This window comes from Lotus japonicus, chromosome 2 (genome assembly GCF_012489685.1).
Source record: "Lotus japonicus ecotype B-129 chromosome 2, LjGifu_v1.2".
In the NCBI taxonomy this organism is placed as follows: domain Eukaryota; kingdom Viridiplantae; phylum Streptophyta; class Magnoliopsida; order Fabales; family Fabaceae; genus Lotus; species Lotus japonicus.
In genome coordinates this window covers 72,101,592-72,123,714 of record NC_080042.1, presented here as the reverse complement: position 1 = coordinate 72,123,714, position 22,123 = coordinate 72,101,592, and the positions used below count along the sequence as shown (strand labels likewise).

The 22,123-nt window shown below is 37.2% G+C and overlaps 1 protein-coding gene across 1 annotated transcript; it reads left to right on the top strand.

The window, feature by feature from the left end:
- The first annotated feature begins 18,308 nt into the window (after positions 1–18,308).
- LOC130739320 (beta-glucuronosyltransferase GlcAT14A) lies at positions 18,309–22,123 on the top strand. The gene is made up of 4 exons (XM_057591581.1): positions 18,309–19,240; positions 19,328–19,403; positions 19,512–19,627; positions 21,135–22,123. Exons 1-4 carry the CDS (start codon positions 18,640–18,642, stop codon positions 21,647–21,649), a joined length of 1,308 nt encoding a protein of 435 aa, XP_057447564.1. The 5' UTR covers positions 18,309–18,639; the 3' UTR covers positions 21,650–22,123.

Sequence of the window (22,123 nt, the reverse complement as noted above, 5' to 3'; positions counted from 1 at the left end):
TTCTCAACATTCTTAATTAATTAAGATCATAAAGAGCCAATATATATGGTCCAACATCTATTCAAGCAAGCAAACTTTACCTTATTTGCAAAAATCTCCAATTCTCCATGACCGTTTTCCTGTAGTCAAACCAATAGCTCATGTCATAATAAAATGAAACACAAATTAAATTTTTGATAACATGTAAAGAGACAGGACTTGGATTGAATCAAGGAATTGGAACGTGTAAATTGGCCGGTATAAGAATTTACATCATTTGAGACTCTTAATTACAGCTGTATCAATGACAAGGGTACACAAAAATTGGCTTTGAATTCATCTTACCTTTCTTTCAAGGCTTAAATACTCTGAAGGTCCCTAAAATTGTATGGCGTATGAAAATAAGTCCCTGAAATTTTTTTTTCCGATTCCGAATCCCTAAAATGTTTTTTTAATCAAAATAGATCCCTACCCGTATTTTCAGCCTATGTGTCACAAATTTTACCCTGTTATCATAACCACATGGCTTTTTATATATCCTAGTCATTTTTTTAAATCTACAACTTATTAAATTCTTAAAAATTAAAATCCGAAAATAAAAAAGTTAATAAAAAATTAAAAGCCCAGAACATTCTTCATCTTCTTCTAACACCTTCACCATCATCTTCAACATAAAATCCAGAAAAAATTCATCATCTCCATTGTCACCCAGCTTCCAAACCAAGCACATCCAAGAAAGAACTTTAATAACATTTTTTTTCTAATATAAGCTGTTGCTTCAGGTCCTTCATGACCATCAAACACCTAAGATTTGCCAAAGCTCAATTAAATTTAGATGAAGATTCAGCAAAATGACGAGATCGAGGATTTGAGCACTATTTGATTACCCCATAAAAAAGCACTTGGGTTCAGCAAAACTACCAAAACGGATAGAGGGGACAAATTGCAGAACCGCAAAATCCACCCGGAACATATATACCTCAACAAAGAAACTCAATTTGGGAAAGACACGTAAAGTTTCACTACTCACTGCAAGCGATCTCATCCAATCTTCCTCCATCTTGGGTTTCCCGATCTCGTTACTAAATTTCTCCCGAATCTCTCTTTCTCTGAGTGGCGGAGAAGCGGAGGCAATCGACGTTGGAGACTGGCTGTGGGTTTCATGGAATTCGGAGAGAGAGTTGGATTTCACACAGCCACACCCACAACAAGAAAACAACCCAGGAAACCAAGAAAAATCAGATCATACCAAGTGTTGGTGTCCTTCTTGTTCATGGAAGACCCATCACCACCGTGACTTTCTCTCTCCGATCCCGGCCAACCACGAGCCATCTGAAGAAACCACCACCACCATCATCCTCCCCTCGCCGTCCGGAACAAATCCCCTAAGTCATATCGTCGTTCCACCACCGCCAGCCGCTGCCACCGCCACCTGTAAATGGCTTTTCCGGCCGATTCCGGAAACCTTTGAAGAAACGAACACCACCACGATGATCCCCACCGCGAGTAGAAGAGGTTCCAACCCTTAGTTCTTCTCCGGAAAATTCGCCGGCGCGGTGGCGAAGGAGGGGACGGCGGCTGTGGTTGGAAACTTGTCAGATCTTTCTGGAAACTTAGAAGAAAACCCTAAAATTTGCACATTAAAATTGTGATTATTGAATATGTTTTGATTTTTTTAAAAAAAAAAACCTGAAAACCTGCTGCAGCAGGTCAAAAGCACATGGTGCACCTATGTGTAATAAAAGAAAATTATAAAAGCCACGTGTAATCGATGACTGTGCAAAAATAGAGCCACATAGGCTGAATATACGGGTAGGGACCTATTTTGATTAAAAAAAATTCCAGGGATCCGGAATCGGAAAAAAAAATTCAGGGACTTATTTTTGTACGCCATACAATTTTAGGGACCTTCAAAGTATTTAAGCCTTCTTTCAATTTACCCTTGACAGTTGACACTATTCTCTTTTAAGAGGAAAATGGATTTTTTACATAAATAATTAAGATTACCATTGAACCCAAAGAAGGCGTTGAAGACCGCATTTCTTGGCATATATGAATCAAGAATGCTGCTCCGATGACTAGAGGCTCTCAAATCTACTGTTAGCAAAGGAAAAAAAAAAGGTTTGAGGCTAATTTTAATTTTTATGCAACAAAATAGTGATGGTTCCACAATGGGAGAAAGAGATAGGAAGTTAATCAAGAAACCAAGCCGGTAAAGTCACACATACTAGATTGTAGCACAAGAAGAGGATAGGCAAAGAAAAAACAATGCATAAGATAAGAATCATATACCAATTAATCCAAAATAGTACTGTATACCTCAATACTCTAATATCACCAATTGAGTGATTTCTGTAAAAAGGGTGGAAGTATGACCAAGACGCGCAGGGACTGATGACTTTTGTAGTTGCTATTCTCATAGGGAAGAATAGTCCCAAGCAAGAGGGACACCATAATTACATATCCTATGGAATTATCTCTTGAGGTTTCCATGAAAGCATAAACATTAAGAGTCACAAAGCTGCCAAGTTGGTGTCTGCACACCGTGACGGAAAAACAAGTCATATAACGGAAGAGGGGATATCTATCTGCAGCATTGTTATTTGGCCCGACAGACTGTTACACGAGCAGCAGTTAGTTGCGGTTTTACACCGCCACTAATGTGCGGTACCAGAAAAAAAACATAAGCCTTACATATTTCTGGCAGTGTAAAACGGCTACTAAGTTTCGATGCCAGAAAAAACGAAGTCTTGCACATTTCTAACTGTTTAAAACTACCAGAAACTGCCTCGTGCTCCTATCATGCCTACACTCTCATGCATTGTATCATTATCCATCTATCTGAAGAACCAATAAGTCCAAGTTGCTTAAAATGAAACAAGATGCTCACAGGGATCCAATTTTGCAAGCTTACTTGAAATGAACCAAGATGCTCACACAGTCCTGTTATACACTCATCTAAAGAGTCAACATCCAAAAACACATATGTACATAAAATGGGTTGAATCTATCAACATTCAAACCATTTTGTACATAATTTATTTTACAGACATAAAAATTTCTTGTATGGATTGCAACCCAAGTATATAAACGCTAACAAATTGAGGACCATGTTGATGTAGGCAGAGTGCCTCATTCATGTTTTTTGTTTGTTTTCTAAGGTATTTCTACGACCGACAATTATGAGATGAATTCCCTCGAGACTCGATGATCGCATTAAGTGGGTACCCTCTTCCAACAAATCCTTCTCCATACACAATTCAAACAAACCCTAAATTAAATGTTTAAAGAGTTCAGCTATCTATCAACTAATATTCAAATGCCTAACAAAGTGTGCGTTGACACTTTCCAAGGAAGATACTAAATTACTTTAGCTAGAAATTTCAGAGCCAGAAAATAACAGAAGAGACACCCCTGAATCTGTGAAGTACATTTGGGGACCTAACCTAATTAACCAAATAACATTGGTGGTCTATGATGAAAATTTTCCTTAATCCATGATCATGAAAATCACACACAAATATGTAACGCCTCAAGGGCTTTGTTGATTGAAACCAAGTTATAATTCAACTCTAGTTCTACCGGCAGAACTAACTCAAAGACCAATTTTAACATTTTTTTTATAAGCTAAGATATTGCATTCGAGAGTACAAAGGGTGCAATCCGTATACAATGAGGAACCAGTCAAAAGACTAGAACCAACTAGAAGAGAAAAACAAAAAATACAAAACACATGGAACCATAACATCAAAATGATGCATTCAACAGTACAAAGGGTGCAATCCGAATACAATGAGGAACCAGTCAAAATATAGAACCAACTAGAAGAGAAAAACAAAAAATACAAAACACATGGAACCATAACATCAAAATGAGAAGAAACCAGCACACAAAAAAATAATGCCAAAACAAAGGCAAAAGAAATAGACTTACAACTAGACACCATGAGCTAAGTACTATAAAAGCCATCACACCCACTTTTGCTCTAATGTCGTAATGTCACAGCAAAATAGCAAAGCGAATAGTACAACCAAATAAGGAGAGAAATCCACAAATCAAACCCATCAGAACAAATAGCTCATGCATGTCACGCATCCACCTTCCCTCGCCTTCAAACATACGTTTTACAAGGATAGGATACAAGCAACTGGATCTAATTTCCACTCAAACCAACACTACAAAAAAAAGGGCATTCTGCGGCGGTTGTCAGGGCCTTAACCGCCGCAGAACACTTATCGCGGCGGTTTGTCAACCGTCGCAGTTACTAGCGTCGCCAAGCGTTCTGCGGCGGTTTGAACCAACCACTGGAATAGCCGCCGCTAAAGACATCTATCAACTTGCGGCGGTTTAAACCGCCGCAGTATACTTTTGTTTGATGGAGTTTCTAACACGATCCGCGGCGGTTTAAACCGCCGCAGTATTATCCAAATTGGTGGCGGTTTACCACCGCCGCAAGTAGTGAATTTAATTAAAAAATATATTTTAAATTCTTTCGCCTCCGGTAAGTTCTTTTGATAACCTCTCAAGTAGTAAATTTAATCTTCCTTTCGTCCAAAAACAGAAAAATTATTCAACAAAGCGAAAAAGAGTGACAGTCTAAATCAATTAATTCCACTAAGCAAACCAATTAATACAATAACATGTTCTATCTCAAAAGTCAAGAGATGAAGAAGGAAAAATAAACAAGGATCTGAGAAGGTTAAGTACCTTGAGGCTATAGCAAGCAGAAGAACTTCTCCACTTTCAAGTCAAAGCTCACTATTGCATACAACTTTCAAGTCAAGAACAACAAGAACAATTAATTCCACTGGAAAGTTAGGAAAATGAAAGAAAAAAAATCAAAATGCAGAACAACTCAATTTGCTAAGTAATATTTATAATACAAACCTTACAATTTATACTAACAGCATCTTTCCTAAAGGCAATGATTACAAGAATCTAATCAATAAACTATTCAAGAAGTCAAGATTGAATTAAAAGTGGCACTTACATTAGCCGAGAGCAATTCCAAGACTGTTTATCCATACGGTTCAACAACGGACTTGCATTCTTGGCTTGCAACTCCATATGCTCCAATTGCTTGATTTATCATAGTAATTACAGTCTACAGGAGAAAAATCAGAAACAATCTGGTCAGAGGTTCAATCCCAAAACTATTCTTCATAGGTCATGAAACACCAAGGAATGAAAAATCTACAGCAGTCTAACTCTATAAGCATTTCTTCACGGTTTCATACTGTTGGACCCACCAAGTCGCCAACAAAGACGTTCTTGAGTCTACAGTTGCTGAACAGCCATTGGGCACAATATCCTGGATAACAATATTCAACTCAGTAATAAGGAATTAAAATCATGAAACATGCATGAAATTGCTATCAATATCATGATGTCATAGGAGAAACAAAAAAGTAGTTTAGATGAGTTGTTTTCTACACCTACCAGTGGGTTTACCTAAGTACATGAACATTTCCCATGTCAAATTGTCTACAAAATAGAAATAGTAATTAAGTATTAACAAATTACACTGTAAGTAGTATAACAACTTTATGGTTATAACAAAGAAAAAAGCAATGCTTTGTACTCAAAAAAAAAAAAAGAAACATGCAACAATTGATTTGTGCAAGTATTAGATTCAGAACTAAAGCAACACCTCCATGAAGTCCAAGATAAAATCAAAACTAAATCAGATTCAGAACTCTCCTCCAGCGACCAAAACATCACTGCCACATCGTTCACCAAAGATTTCAAGGTATCCATTGGTAGTATATGATGCAAGAATCCTAGTGCAGCACTCCTATGAAGAGATGAATACCCACCACATTAAAAGATAAAAATCTGCCTCTTCCCCTTAAATAAAGCCGAGGTGCAATGATCCCAAAATCCTCCACCACGCAGCAAGCCAAAAGAATTTTCTGCAGCTCCTACGAAAGTGAAAAAAGTGCAACAGTAACAATTCAGTATTCCACACGTGAGCCAAACAATTCAGCAATCTTTCCCTTCCTTTATTTCGTAAAGTCTATCCCTACAGTAGATCCCATACAGCTTAGCTCCCATCTATTGTGTTGTAGGCCAATAGCAGAAAAATTACAAGGATTTTATGCAGCAAATCGGGTTTAATAACCAATCTGAATTAGATTCATGAAAGTTCCTCCCCAACGACTTCAACCAAAGCCAAACCTTGAATTTAATCAGCTCTAGGATATTGTCAATGTCTACCACCACCCCATTAAAAACAACTTTATTCCAATGAGACCATAACGCTCCAATTGCAGCAATCCAGAACATAGTTGCTGCAATTTTTTCGTTTTTCCCATGCCCAAGAATGGAAACAAACTGAAGAAAAAGTGATTTCGGCTCGTGTTGCAGAACAGAGCTAATCCCCAACCATCTACAGATGCGCATCCATACTTCCCACGCTATTTCGCATGAGGAGAAAAGATGTAAGACAGTTTCTTCTTCCCTCTGACATAAGCCACAATTAGTTCCCTCTGACATAAGCAACATTAACACCATTAGTCTCCTCAGTGACAAAAAGCAACCTATGAAGGTGATGATTGATTAAAGAAAAACATATCAAATAAGGTCATAGACAAAACATTGAATATATATGGGGTTTAGACCATGTAGACATTGTTCCTTAATATTTACAAAAAAAGGGGAACAAAAAAAAGAGAATCTATCTGAAATAGTGAGGTGAAAAGGAAAGGTATAAGCTAGTGATAGAGTTGAGCAAGGGTTTCAAAGAGTATCAAGGACAATTTAATAAATATGTAAAATTTCCTGGTTTAGATTAACTCAACTCAAGCACAAATTAGCAGAATAGTTCATATTGCAGGTTAAATGGGAAAAGATAAAGAAAATAGGGATTCTCTACTTTTCGACTTTAGAAAGAATCAAATCAAATACCATACACAAATTGCACAAAACCATATTCATACTGCATGACATAGGTCATTTAAATGAAAGGTGCAAATACATGTTCAAGAAACAACATCTCTTAGAGAAAGAACACACATTTTTCAAGGGTTAAGGGGAAGAGACAAGGGGATGAGGGAAACGAACCTAGAAATTGTCAAACACAAAGCTCTACCGTTCACCAATCCTGATTCACTACCGAACTGCCACTGCTCCTGATTCAGTCCACCACTCCTGCTTCCAGACACAACAATTTCAATTATGAGGGGAGAAGAAATCAAAATTAGGGATTGTGAAAGAGGGAAAGTGAAATCGCGAGACCAGACCAGGGGAGAGAGAGACCAGTCGCGAGAGAGGAGATGAGAAGAGAAGAGAAGAGAACAAACCTGGAAGAGCTTCTTCAGTCACCAGAGTCCGCAAGCGTGAACGTACAGATTAGGGGAAACCAAGAATGTGACAGAGAGAAAGTGAGGTTGGAGGAAGAAATTAGGGATTGAGAGAGGAAAATAAGTGAGGGAAAGTCAAAAAAATTCGTGAAAATGTTTTAGGGACAATGAAAACATTTTTTGATTAAAAAAAAACCTAAGAACCGCCGCTATACTCCTTACAACCGCCGCGAAGTAAATGTATCCACGTCAGTTGCATGAACCGCCGTGTAAACCGCCGCAAGACAATTTTTTGCGGCTGTTTTCTGAAACCGCCGCAAAGTAACCGCCGCAAAAAGCCCTTTTTCTTGTAGTGCAAGAATACGAAAAGTCAGCAACCATCGCTCTTAACCATTGCCACACTCTTAGTTGAGCCACCTATCTTTTCTATATTCCACTAACTGCACAACTCCCAACAGATATTCGTGCCAAGTATCCCAACATGGTTGCTATGGTGTTATTTTGTAGTATCAAGCTTTGGTTTACAAGGCTATGGAAGAACTTCGGTATGTTCAAATGTTGCTAGCTTTCATTAGACAAGCTCATCATCATCCGAGACAAAATCAAAATCTTGTTTTAATGGATCATTCTGGTGGAAATATAGATGCAAAACCTAATTTGACTTCAATACAAGATGTTCCTAGGGCAATCAGTACTAATTATTTTAACATAATTGGGTCTACATCTAGTGAAATTACTCATGCTGGTTCTGACATCATAGAAGCAAAATCTGCTCTCAACACTTATGGTGGTGAAAATTATGATATAGTCGCAAAATATGCGAAATTGAATTTGATGGAAGTGGAAGGACCATCCAATTGCAATGAATTTGACATTTCTCAATATATGTCATTTAATGTGTTTGAAAACACGGGCAAATCTAGGTATAAATTGATTTATTTTATTAATAGATTTCCTATATGGTTCTCTTTAGAAGGCATGGATTCATGTTTTAAAGGTGTTTCAATATTTGATCGATGTTGCAATTTTCATTTTGCAGTGAGGAGCCAACATCAACCGAGGATTCATCGTGGGAAAACATTGAACACGATCGTAAAAATGAATGCTTTTTTGTTTCGGGGTTACAAGAGGAGTAGAAGGATAGACATTTTAATAATTTTATTTTAGTGTATTGTGATTTGTGAATATGTAGACTTTTTTTTTAACGTATGTAGGCGTTTAATTGTTTAAGATTTGGTTATATATTATATTGTATTCCGGTTTTTTATTTGTATATATGTGGGGATAAACATGTATTATAAACGAGGAAAAAATTGAAAGAAACAGCTAGATAACTTGATAAACTTAGTTTTACTTAGGAGATAAACTTAGTTGATTCAGTCAATGAAACAAAAATCTTACTTTCAAATTTACCTTTGGAATGATAAATAAAAATTGTAAAAGTAGTTTCAACTGAATAAGTGTTCATTCACATCACTAAGCCACTCAAACCAAATTAGAGATAAGAAACAAGGAAACTTAAATTAAATGAGAGATAAGATAAAGACGATGCAGAAGAAAAAATAGAGATAAAAGAGAAAATAAGTATTGAAGTAGAATGTGATACATAACTAGTTTCAATGTTAATCATAATGCTTACAAATTTGTCTATCTGTTGTCATATTTAAACATTGCACCCCTACTCTAGAGATAATGACGGTGCACTGTGTGGCTTTGTTAAAAATTCAATATTTTAGAAGAGCAATTTTTTTCTATAAAATTGCAATGGAGGGAGGTAGTTGTGGTTGTTTAGATGGTGGTGGGTCGTGGCGATAATGATGGCGATGGCGGTAGAGGATGGTGGTGGATGGTATTGATGGACAATATTGTGGTGGTGGCAGTAATGTAGAAGATGGTGGCGACAATGTCAGTGGTGGTTTGGGGTGGTGTTGAAGATGATGGTGGGTGGAGGAAGGTGGTTGTGGCGGTAATGGTGGTAGTGAGTCGTGGCGGTATATAGTGGTGGAGGGTGGTGGAGACGGTGGTGGTGGTGGAGGGTGGTGGTGGTAGATGGTGTTGGTGGATAGTATTGTGGTGGTGGCAGTGGCTGTGGTAGTTTGGGTAGTCGTGACGGTGGAACATGATGGTGATGATGGTGGTGGATGTGACAATGGTAGAGGTGGGTGGCGGCGACAGTGGTTGTGGTGGCAGTGGTGGGGAGGTGGTAGTGGCGATGACCGTGGTGGAGTGGTGGTGGTGGAGGGTGGTGGTGGTGGTGGTGGTGGTGGTGGAGGGTGGTGGTGGCGGTGGCGGTGGAGGGTGGTGGTGGCAGTGGTGGAGGATGGTGGTGGTGATAGTGGAGGGCGGTGATGGTGGCGATGGTGGAGGGTGGTGATGGTGGCGGTGGATTAATATTTAGATGTATATTATAGCTTACACTTTTATCATGTCTTATCCATCAACTATAGGGTGGATTAAATAATTCATCATTTTAATGTATAAGAGAAGATTGATGTATAAACTCATACAATACAATATTAACATCAAATAATGGATAAGTCCATAATGTGTTATATAAGCTTATACTATCATGGCTAATACAACATACCAACATCACTCAAATTTAAGCACTTTATTTTACATTAAATTTTGGCTTAATACATTAAAAGGCCCCTGAAATTGTAAAGGGAACCAGTTCCAGGGTCTGTAAAATTTTCGCATCAAATTGGGTCCTTAAAAAAAAATTTAATTCAATTAAGGCCAAATGCTGCCAGTCATCAATTTTATCCTACTGAGCAATTCCACGTGCTTTTTTAATTTTATTTAAATAAAAAAAATTTAATTTTTTTTTAATTCCAACACACATATTAAAGCATAAAAAAAACTTAATAAAATAACTAATCTAAATAAAAACCTAATCTTAATATTAATCCCTAATCATAGTAATGCCCCTAATTTGATTAATTGTTAACCAATATTTTTTGGAGAAATTAACGGTCAATGATAAAGAAAAAAGGGAAATGAACTAAATCAGATACAGCTTTAGTTCCACCACTAAAAAACCTTCTACAAAATCAACCCTAGCATTTTAACGTAGCAATGAACCCACTGAATACACATCCCCCAAATTAAAACAATGCAAAAATGTTTCAAACCCAGAAATAATCACTTTCTTCAACACCTTCATCTTCCTCTTCCTCTTCACATCACCCAAAACCCAAAAAACAATGGAGAGGCTAAAACTAGCCAAAACAAAACCAAAAAAGAGGAACACAAAACACACCATCTATCCTAGCAATGTTCAAGCCAGCAAAAACCATCCTTCCAACTTGTCAACTTTCCACGAAACTTATCTATTATGCAGCAAACCAAATCTGCCTCAGATGGGTTAACAAAGTGAAGAGAACACATTGGCAGAAACAGGCGAGTCGCGAGTGTTATCACGCGCCACCGCCCTAACCCTCTTGCTCTGCTCCTCCACCTCCGTCATCTGAACTACCCCTAACATCCGCTCTAGTTCCCTCACCTTCATCTCCTTCTCCGTGTTCCCTTGCCTCAGCTCCTTCACTTCTCTCTCCAGATCCTCAATCCTTGCCTCTCTCTCCTCTGCGACGTTCCTCAGCTCCGCCTCACCGTCACGCAACCGATCGATCTCCGCCTTCAAGATCTTGATATGGTCGTCCTTGTGTCGCGGAGAATCTCGCGGCGCGTCAGTCTCCTTGTCGACAACCCAGATCGCGAAATCAGGGGTACCATGGTAGCTGTAGTTGAGATTGGCGTGACAAACAGGGCTCTGGATCTTTGAGATGGCTGGTGACGGAGGAGTAGACGAAGGTGGGGAACGTTTGGAGGATTTCAGGGCAAACACCACTGTTCTCTCCTCCCCTCTTCGGCTCTCTATCTTCTTCCACACAACTAGGGTCCAAATTAGGAATTCGGGGCTTAATTGGGGCTGACATTAGTTAATTAGGACTTAATTAGGAATTAATGTTGATTTTCATTTAATCATATCATGTGGCATAGGTTGTTATTTTAAAAAAAATTATAAAAGCCACGTGAATAATGTGACGGTGAAAAAATTGAGACACATCAGCGGCTGGCACACTTTGTACTTAATTGAATTAAAAAAAATTCTTATGAACCCAATTTGATGCGAAAATTTTACAAACTTTTTTTTTCCTTTGCTAACAGTAGATCTGAGAGCCTGAGTCACCGGAGCAGCAATGGTAATCTTAATTATTTATGTCTAATATTCTCTTCCTCGAACAGAAAGAAAGAAAAATCCATTTTCCTCTTAAAAGAGAATAGTGTCAAGTGTAAATTGAAAGAAAGGTATGATGAATTCAAAGCCAATTTTTGTGTACCCTTGTCATTGATACAGGAACTGCTAGAGTATGGAGAATTTTGGTGCTGAATGAGGCTGGTGGCTGGAAAGATATAGAACCAAAGTGGAAGTCATGGACTTAACTGTAAGTGCTAGTCTCAAATGATGGAAATTCTTATACCTGCAGGCCAATTTACACGTTCCAATTCTTTGATTCAATCCAAGTCCTATCTCTTTACATGTTATCAAAAATTTAATTTGTGTTTCATTTTATTATGACATGAATTGGTCTATGACATGAGCTATTAGTTTGACTACAGGAAAACGGTCATGGAGAATTGGAGATTTTTGCAAATAATTAAGGTAAAGTTTGCTTCTTTGAACGGATGCTTGACGATATTTTCTTTTGAAGTCCCAATATAAAGAGACTAAGCTCGGAAAAAGGATAGTGGGGAACACAAACCAAAACCCCAACCATCCTCAAGAATACACAAACACTTAATCACTATATAAACAGCATGAGCCTCAATGATAAAGGGAAAAACCAAAGGAACCAAACAAGAATATCTAAACCAAAGCCAAAAGCCAACACTAAGGGCAACCCCAACACTAAGGGCGGTCACTGATGACCCGGGATTTAAGGCTATTTTTCTAGTTTATTTGCATGCATTTTAATATATTAATTAAGATATTTTAGTCATTTTAAGACACTTTAGGCTTATTTCATGCATTTTAATATTTTTATTTAGTTTTAGTATTTTTCTACATTTTATATTATTTTTCTAGATTTTATTAGGATTTAAATTAGCTTTATATTCTATTTAATTATTATTAGGATTTATTTACTTTAATTTAGGATTATATAATTTTATTTTAAGGTGCTATCTTATTTTATCTCTTATCTATTTTTATTTGTTTTATTTTAGAAGAAGATTTGGAGAAAAAAGAAAGAATTCATGAAAAAAAACAGAATTATGGACGCTGAGATCCGGTGTGACGCAGATGCACAAGATTACCGTGCACCCACGGTGGAATCGCGCCACGTGTTAAGACCAGGCAAATAACGTACCAGATCCATGGGATACCGTACGGTGCGTCGCGGTACACCGTAAATCATGGACCAGACACGCCAAATTTGCAAGATTTTCATTCAACGCGCTAGATTCACGCGGGTGTACCGTGTTATGGTGTACCTGACCACACAGGATCATTTTCTGCATCAGAAAAAGACAAAAAACGCACAGAACACGAAATTCACTATAAAATCAGTTTTTAACCTATTTTTTTTGGGATGGTTTTCATCTTTCTTTTCTCCAAAACCTAATAAACACCTTTGGGAGACTTTGAGGCAATTTCCCTTGAGGGCCGGTGTCAGGGCCATGGAGGAGGTGACAGCTTCTCCGGACGTCCATGGCTCCGTTCTATTTTGGGTTTTGTTTTTCTCTTTACCTATTTTTATGTTTTGACTCTATTTTAGTATTTGGGATGATGTAGTTTGATTTTACTCTTATTCAATACATCTTTATGCAATTATAAGTATGGATTTTCATTATTTGGTGTTTCTCTCTATGTTTAATGCTTCAATTGGTTAATTGGTGATTTAAAGAGTTTATATTAATTCATAAATAGATTGAGAAATTGATATGAGTTAATGTAGACTTAGTTCATAGAAAAGGGGAAAAATTCCTATGTCTTAGGTTATTAATTCTCTTTGCGCGGTCATGTATTTTTTGCCAATATGATGATTTTTAGGATTTGCATGACAATTGAAAAGTTGGTGTGAGTTTAGTTAATGAGAGAAACCACTCTTGTATCAGTCATCTTAAGAAAGACATGTCTTAGGTAGGGTTGAGGTTTTCTAGGTGACAATAGGAGACATTAACTCTTAGGTATGAATATCATGAGTTGGTAAAGAGGTCTAAACCGAGTGACTAGTCGGGATACTCACCTCTCTAGATATGATTATCTAGTAGGAACTATTGGAATTTCTTGAGTGACAGTCAGAGATTCTATCCGCTAGGACATGAACTTCTTAGGTTAGGAACAGAGCTTGGGAATGTCTTATCGAGTAGGTATGTGCTATAATGCTCCTTTTATGATCACTAGGGCTTAAGGAATTAAGGCTAGGTTCTTAATTGGTAGATTCACTTAGCTAAGAAATTAGTGGGTGAATAGCTCTTATCGGCATCTTAAATGTTAATTTCATCTTATAAGAGTATATTGGTTGATAATAAGTAGTAAATCAAGTGAACTCATTTTCCAAATACACTTTCTTCTTTGTTTGCCTCCGTGAAACTTCTTTTATCGCTTTAAATATATTTTCTCTTTTATTTACATAAAATCACATTTTACTTGTTAAATCGATCATCCAACATCTAGCTAGTGAGATTAATACGTAGCAACACAATCCCTGTGGAGACGACAAAACCCGATACTATACTACGATTGAGTCTTGAAAGGGATTTGATAGTAGTTAGTGGAGGAAAACCTCTTCATTAAATATCCTTTCATCAGCCACCACTCCTTCATTTCCTCTGCAAGGCCATGGATAGCAATCTCGTTCCCACCGTCCAACGTACAACCCACAAGCTTGCCAACCATCCACACCTTCTTGTGGGCTGATTTTACTTTTTATGCCTAGCAGGCCTTTAAGCTATTGCAACACAATAGTAATGGCAGCTTGGCCCATGAATTCCACAATGGGAGAATGAGATAGGAAGTTGATCAAGAAACCAAGCCTGTAAAGTCACACATAAATTGTAGCACAAGCAGAGGATAGGCAAAGAAAAAACAATGCATAAGATAAGAACCATATATCAATCCAAAATAGTACTAGTGTACCTCAATCTCTTACCACCAATTGAGTGATTTAGGTGAAAAGGGTGGAAGTATGAGCAAGACGCCGGGACTGATAACTTTTATAGTTGCTAATCTCACAAGGAAGAATATTCCCAAGCAAAAAGAGGGACACCATACTTACATATCCTATGGAATTATCTTTTGAGGTTCCCATGAAAGCATAAACAAGAGTGTGCCAAGTTGGTGTCTGCACACCGTGACGAAACACCAATTTTGCAAGCTTACTTGAAATGAACCAAGATGCTCACACAGTCCTATTACACACTCATCTAAAGAGTCATCGTCCAAAAACACATACTTACAAAAAATGGGTTGCATCTATCAACATTCAAACCATTTTATACATAATTTATTTTACACACATAAAAATTTCTTATATGGATTGCAACCCAAGTAAACGCTAACAAATTAAAGACCATGTTGATGTAGGGAGAGTGCCTCATTCATGTTGTTTTGTTTATTTTTCAAAGTATCTCCACAACCGGCAATCATGAGATGAATCTCCTTGAGACTCGATGATCACATTAAGTGGGTTTGATAAGACTAAAAAAATTAATCAAATTATAATATTATTATATATTTGATAAGACTAATAAAAAATTATAATTCATATATATGAGTACTCTAGCTTGGCATAATGAATTTATTTAAATGACTTTTTAAAATTATTAATGGAAAGTATAAAATTTTGAACTTTTATTAAATATTAATTGGTGAGGTCCTAGCTAGTTCAATGGTATCATTTCAGTTGTATTCACCTATTTTGACCCGGTTTGATTTTTCCCCCTTCAAATGGATCGATAACTTGACCGGTTCTAGTTTAATTGGTTACAACGGTCGATCTAGTTCATTTTTTTTAAATAACTAAATAGTAGAGTTGGGGAATATAGGTTAGGGCCAACTGTCTGCGCGGGTTAAAACCCGGAAACCCGAATAACGATAGTTCAATTAAATGTAGAATGAACTAGTTAATCTTTTGTTTTGTACATCGAAAGATAAATTCTCCCACCAGGTATTGATTCCTTCCTTGGACCTCTCTACCCCAACTCTATGTCTCATAACTCTTACCACTTGAGTTATGATTCGGAGACAAAACCTGTTGGGATGTCATGTGAGTAATGAAGTCTCTCATTGGAAGATTAGGGGAGTAATGAACATTTTATAAGTAAGAGGACTCATACACCTAATGCCTTGAGGTTTTGGGTGACAAATGTGGTGTCCAATCCACTTGTGATTTGCTCATGTTAGCTCAATGTGGATGATCCCCGGAGTTTTATCCTCTTGCGGTCCAACAAAATCATGGCCGAAGTGAATGGTTATCTCTCTCATTAGCATGAGTGGGAGTTCTTTTTCCTATGTCCTATACATATCATTATCCCTGTTTAAATATGAATTAAAGAATTTGGGAAAAAACTAGCAAATAGGAATGACAACACGTAGAATTTTTTCAAAAGGATACATTTGAATTTGATTATGAGAAAGTGATTAGTGAGAGTAATAGCTCATTATCAAAAGTACAAACCTTAACTTAAACATTAGACCTTAGTAGGCTCCTACTATGTTAATACTACAAATGAGGTCATTGGGATTTCGAAACCTCCATCATTGGCAACCATTATTTTCAAATCTTAGATATATTTGAATATTTTGATTCTCGAACATAACACATGCATTAAATATCAAATATGCCATGTTTGTAACAAAAAAAAATGATAAGAAAACGGTTAAAACTTGCAAACATAAAAAACAAAACGTACCTTTAAGTGTCTATCTACTTTGAAGGATGTTTTATCTTTTCAATTTAATTATACACGAGATATTTGACAAGGCAACCAAGTTTTTCTTACAAAATATTGAAAGGGAAAGTGGAATGAAATGGAATGGTTGAGAATAAAATAATTGAACGGCTGCGATCATGTTTTTAGGATTAATTAATTAATTAGCAAGGTGGGAGAATGGTTTCTGTAAACTGTAATGGGTCCAATTTTCCTACTTATAAAAAAAAAACTGTATGGGGTCCACGTTAGGAGGTCATTGGAATAGAAATATAGAATAATCGTTCACCGAAATGTTGGAAATTGAAGGTACGTGTATTTAATTGATATATCAATATATATCTATCTACCTACCAAATACCAATGTGAACTAGGCTAATTTCAAAAAAGAAAATGTGAACTAGGCTGAATGGAAAGTATTGATTGATGATCACCTGCTATTTTTCAGTCCGCTAATAATGAAGATGAGAAATTAGAACTACTTTGTAGTTTTGGGAGTTGACTCGTTTAAAGTTGGTTATTCTCTAAATTCCACCAACTTATTTTAAAGAGTAAAATAAATATCATAACTATTAATAGTAATATGTACTATAAGAAAATCAACAATCGAAATAGCTCAATAGTGATGATTCTTATTTTATCCTTCATAACTGTATGGTTGTAGACATACTTCTAAGAGAATAAAAAAAAGTCTAGATATCGTTGGTATCTAATAAAACCGTGAAACTATTATCTTCACTCATTTACAGATTTTTGTCATCTCAATATTCAACATTTATAATTGTAGAATATTATTTAAAAAACAAATACCGCATTTTAAATAAAATTTATACATTTCACAATAACATTTTAGATGCGAAAGATTGAAACAAGTAAATGGGTTGCTCCCCTTTTGAATTGATTTTTGCTTTCAATTTTTTTTTATCATTTTGCAAAATGTTCACTTACCTTATGAGAAAGAGAAGTTCATGAAAGATGCCTATGTGAAGAAGAAGAAGGTGGAATGGAAGGTTTAATGTTAGAATTATCGAAAATTTAGACACATTGGAACAAATTGGGAGATTATCAATCCAACCCCACCCGAGTTGCTCGGAGAAAGCTTTATCAAATTATGAGTAACCTTATTAGCCACCCTACTAACATGAAAAAATGAGATAGAACTCAAAAAAAAGCAAGCCTGCAAATGCCTAAAACAATTATAGAGAGATAAGAGCTATGAGAGAACTCCCTAAACAAACAATCACTTTGGCCACCGTCTCCGAATCAGATTCAACATACAAGTATAGCAGATTATGCTGTAAAGTTAGCTCCATGCCACACTTAGCTGCTTTCGCCTCTACATAAGCAACACCCGAGTTTGCACACCACTTTGAGGCTTCCACCACTAGCACCGAGCCTCCACAGTCACGAATCACCGCACCCCGAGTCCAGCTAGCCCATTGTATCTTGAGCAGCGTCCACATTTAGCTTCATCTTCGCACGCGGCGGCCAGATTGCAGCACGCACAACAAGCGATGGTGAGCCGCGTAAGCGAAGAGTCTTCAGCCTCTTGATAATCCGTAGATTCAAATGCTCTTAAACATAAAAATTAATTAAAAATCATAAAATGTAATTGATTCTATACACTTAAAGATAATAATAATAATAATACCATATTTATTCCTGAATTAACCTTCCTCCACAAACACTCTTTGATCAATCAAACTGTTACTTTCTTAATTAATATTGCTAAACGGTTAATCACCCAACTCTTTACCAGTTTTCATGTTTTAAACCAAACACTCTTTCCATTGGATAAAGCACAGTTTTCTTTACATAAAGCTACTTATTATGACTAATAATAACATAACATTAATTTCCCCAACCCATCCCTTTTAATTAATTACCTCTAATCAACGCTCATGCTCCATCAAGACATAGACAACAACATATTAGGTAAAAAAACACACACAATTACCAATCTCAATACAAAAATGGTAGTAGTCTTTGTCTGAATGTCTTCATCTAATCTTAATCCTAATCTTCTTCATCTAATCTCAACCCTCCTAATCTTCTTCTTAATACAAACTACAAAGAGTGAATTCAAAACATCCACACCAAACTCTACCTTCAATCACTCCTTGATTAAAAAACACATAAAACAAAACAAAACAGAAAAAGAAAAGAAAAACACAATCTCAATTCTCAACCTTAAACTGTTGTTGATGTTAGTTTATATTGTTCCATCTCTCATTCTCAATTTCTCACCCTAGTGGGAGAGAGAAAGAGTAACTTCCATCACCATTTTCTCAACACCCACCACCTCAAAATCAAATCTTTCACCTCTTTCTGAATCCACCACGTTCCGAATTGGTGATTAGCACTTGTGGGTATCTGAGAAGAGGGTTTTCTCTCTTCTGGGATTCCCCCAAATTTCACTACTATGAAGAAATTGAAAAACTATTACATGCATTTGAGGCATCATCATCATCATCACCATCAATCTTCCTCTGCAGAACGCAAATGGGTGTTCCCTCTCGCCATTGGTTCAATCCTCTCCCTGTTTCTCCTCTTCGTCGTGACCCTCACTTCACCTCAAGGCACGCCGATCCTCCCATTCTACCGCTCCGTCACCGCTTCCTACTCCGTCTTCGTTGAATCCAAGCTGCATCCTCTCCCTATCTCCGACCTCCCTCCTCCGCCGCGGTTTGCTTATCTAATCTCCGGCTCCGCCGGAGACGGAGCCGCAGCGAAGCGTGTGCTGCTGGCGCTGTACCACCCCCGTAATCAATATGTATTGCACTTGGACCTTGAGGCCTCGCCGGAGGAGCGTGCGGATCTGCACGAGTTTGTGAAGAGCAACCCGCTGTTCCAGCGGTTTGGGAATGTGAGGATGATCGCGAAGGCGAATCTGGTTACGTATAGGGGGCCTACCATGGTGGCGAATACCCTCCATGCGGCGGCGATTTTGCTCCGGGAGTGTGGGGATTGGGACTGGTTTATCAATCTCAGTGCCTCTGATTATCCCCTTGTCTCACAAGATGGTTGGTTTTTGTTTCTGTTTCTGGTTAATTGTTTCTATTTTTGTTTTGTTTATGTTTATGTGATGTTTGGTTTTGGATGATGGCTAGATCTGCTGCACACGTTTTCTTACTTGCCTCGTGATCTTAATTTCATCGATCATACTAGTGACATTGGATGGAAAGAGTGAGTTTTTGTGATTTTTTTGTTGATGTTGTTTTATATCTTGTTTTATGCATATAGCTATGAAGTTGTTTATGTGATTGGTGTTTTTTGTGATGTGTTGGTTATTAGTCATCAGCGGGCGAGGCCGATTATCATTGATCCGGGGTTGTACATGACTAAGAAGCAAGATGTGTTCTGGATTACACAGAAGAGGAGTAGGCCAACAGCTTTCAAGCTTTTCACAGGTAAATATCATTTTCTTGTCTGTTTCTATTGCCTTTGGGTTTCTTTTTTAAGATATGTATGTCTCATTTCCCCTAAGGGTGGATGGATAGTTAGATATTATGTGGTTGGTTGCATAGAGGTTTTGTACTTTTTTTAATATTGTCAGCCTTGCCTTTTAGCTTTGACCAGGGTTGAGTCCTAGCTTGCTTGGGGCTTTATTCTGCATTAGTAGGAATCTTTGTTTTAATAGGTTGTGAGGCATCTAAAATGCTGAAGCTTAAGGAAACTGTGTGCAAATTTCATAGTGTCGTCACTTGAGTTGTGTGTTTTCTATGCATGTCGGAAAGCATAACTTGTGATATGTAGTTATCTATTTAATGATTCAGGACTTATGAATGTAGGTTATTTTGTATGACTTGCTGTATTGTATTTGTACGCATTTCTGTGTGTTAATACTTTATAAGTAATAACTGAATGAACGAGAAGTTCAATCTGTCTTGTCTGGGTCAGAGTGTTGTAACACTTGGAATGTTGCAAACTTATATCTGGGTGCAAGGATATATTATTGGTAATTAATTGCCTTTTTTATAGCTATATGAGCACAGCATGACTGATTCTGGGTGTTTGGTGATTTAATTTACAGTAAATTTCAAATATAGTGATTGTGATTTGTAATTTCCTATCTAGATATGGGAATTACAGGATAATGCCACTTTGCTTGAAACATAATTTATCTGTTCTCTAGGGGTAAAGCTTTTGAAAGAAATAGTAAAAATGAATCTCCTAGTAATGCTGATTTTCTGGAAAGAAGGCAAAGAACTACTTTGCTCTGTTTACAATCTGTTCTTCAACCTGGGCTAATATTGATGCAGCATCTGATTTTGCATTGGTTGACTTAATACTGCACACCTAGAAGGTGTAAACATTGCTGGTATCTAAATTTTATCTTAGATAGAAGTCCTCTGAGGCGAAATTGTCTTCAAAGTGAGCAAAGAAGGATGTATTCACCCTTGATTTAATTCAAAGTGCATCCGCAGGAGTTTTATCCCCTTTAATGAGCAACTTATTTGTCAGGATACATTTTGTTTTCAGTTATTGGTAAGATGGTCTTTTTCTTCCAGCGGGGTGGTTATTGGGCATGAACATAACATATGGTGTTTTAGATTCTTGCTCTTAACATTTCTCCCAAAATAGGGAAGCTAGATGGGAGTGTGTATCCTGCAGGATTAATGATCTTTTGTTTCCAATAAATTATTGAACTGAGTCTGAGATGGGCATCTTGCTTTTCCACTGTGATAAGTATAGCTGTGCTAATACAACAATCCTCTTGGTGTCCTAGATTGGATCAAACCCAACTGATCCATTTTGGATGATCTTGCACCATACATTCAATTTTGGTGCTTTGAGATTATCTCCTTAGTTGTATACACATTGTAATTAGTACTAGTAAATATAAGTTTAGGTTATATTCACCTAAGAAGTGATAACATTATCATAAATGATTGACTAACACTTCTGTCTTGCTAGGTTCGGCTTGGATGGCACTTTCAAGATCTTTCATTGACTACTGCATATGGGGATGGGACAACCTACCACGGACTGTTCTTATGTACTATTCTAATTTCATATCTTCCCCTGAAGGATACTTCCACACAGTTATTTGTAATGCACAAGAGTTCAGGAACACAACTGTGAATAGTGATCTACATTTCATTTCTTGGGACAATCCTCCCAAGCAACATCCTCACTACCTTATACTTGCTGACATGAAAAGCATGGTTGATAGCAACGCTCCATTTGCAAGGAAATTCCACAGAGAAGATCCAGTATTGGACCAAATTGATTCTGAACTATTATCCAGAGGTGCTGGAATGCCTGTTCCTGGAGGTTGGTGCATAGGAAGCAGGGAGAATGGCACTGATCCCTGCTCTGTGATCGGTAACACCACAGTCCTGAGGCCCAGCCAAGGTTCGAAAAGGCTCGAAACATTAATCAGCTCGTTGCTGTCAAATGAAAAGTTCCGGCCTCGACAATGCAAATGAGAAGAAGCAAGAGGTAACAGCAGCAGCATTCTAGAATTATTTTCCCTGCCAGTGGCTTTAGTTTACACTAGCACAATCAGTAAATTAGTGTTTGATTCCAGTAGGAAAGAAATAGTGAAAGTATACACATTGTCTTTGATGTTGAGAAGAAAAAGTGAGACAAATCTGGTGAGAACTTAAATTGACTATGGAGTTGGATCACACACTGTAATATTATTATGTTGTATATGATGTTACACGTTACTCTGTAGCCAGTGGTCACTTCCTTCCTTCTTTTTACTTGCCCTGACCTCAATCCAACCAATCAGTGAAACATTGAGCACTGACCAGTGTTGAAGTTTCTACCTTTGCTGCCATATATTGTACCTCTGGAACAAGTAAGAAAGGGATAAAGAGGATGGGGGTGGTGGGAAGGGGAAACACTTTATGTATTATTTTTCTTTTATTAATATGTTTTTCCAATTGATGGTGTTA

Excerpts from the sequence above, each read along its gene's own strand:
- LOC130739320 (XM_057591581.1), top strand. The coding sequence starts at position 18,640 with ATGAAGAAATTGAAAAACTATTACATGCATTTGAGGCATCATCATCAT. Across the intron at positions 19,241-19,327 it reads TCCCCTTGTCTCACAAGATG|ATCTGCTGCACACGTTTTCT; the intron begins GTTGGTTTTTGT and ends GATGATGGCTAG. Across the intron at positions 19,404-19,511 it reads AGTGACATTGGATGGAAAGA|TCATCAGCGGGCGAGGCCGA; the intron begins GTGAGTTTTTGT and ends GTTGGTTATTAG.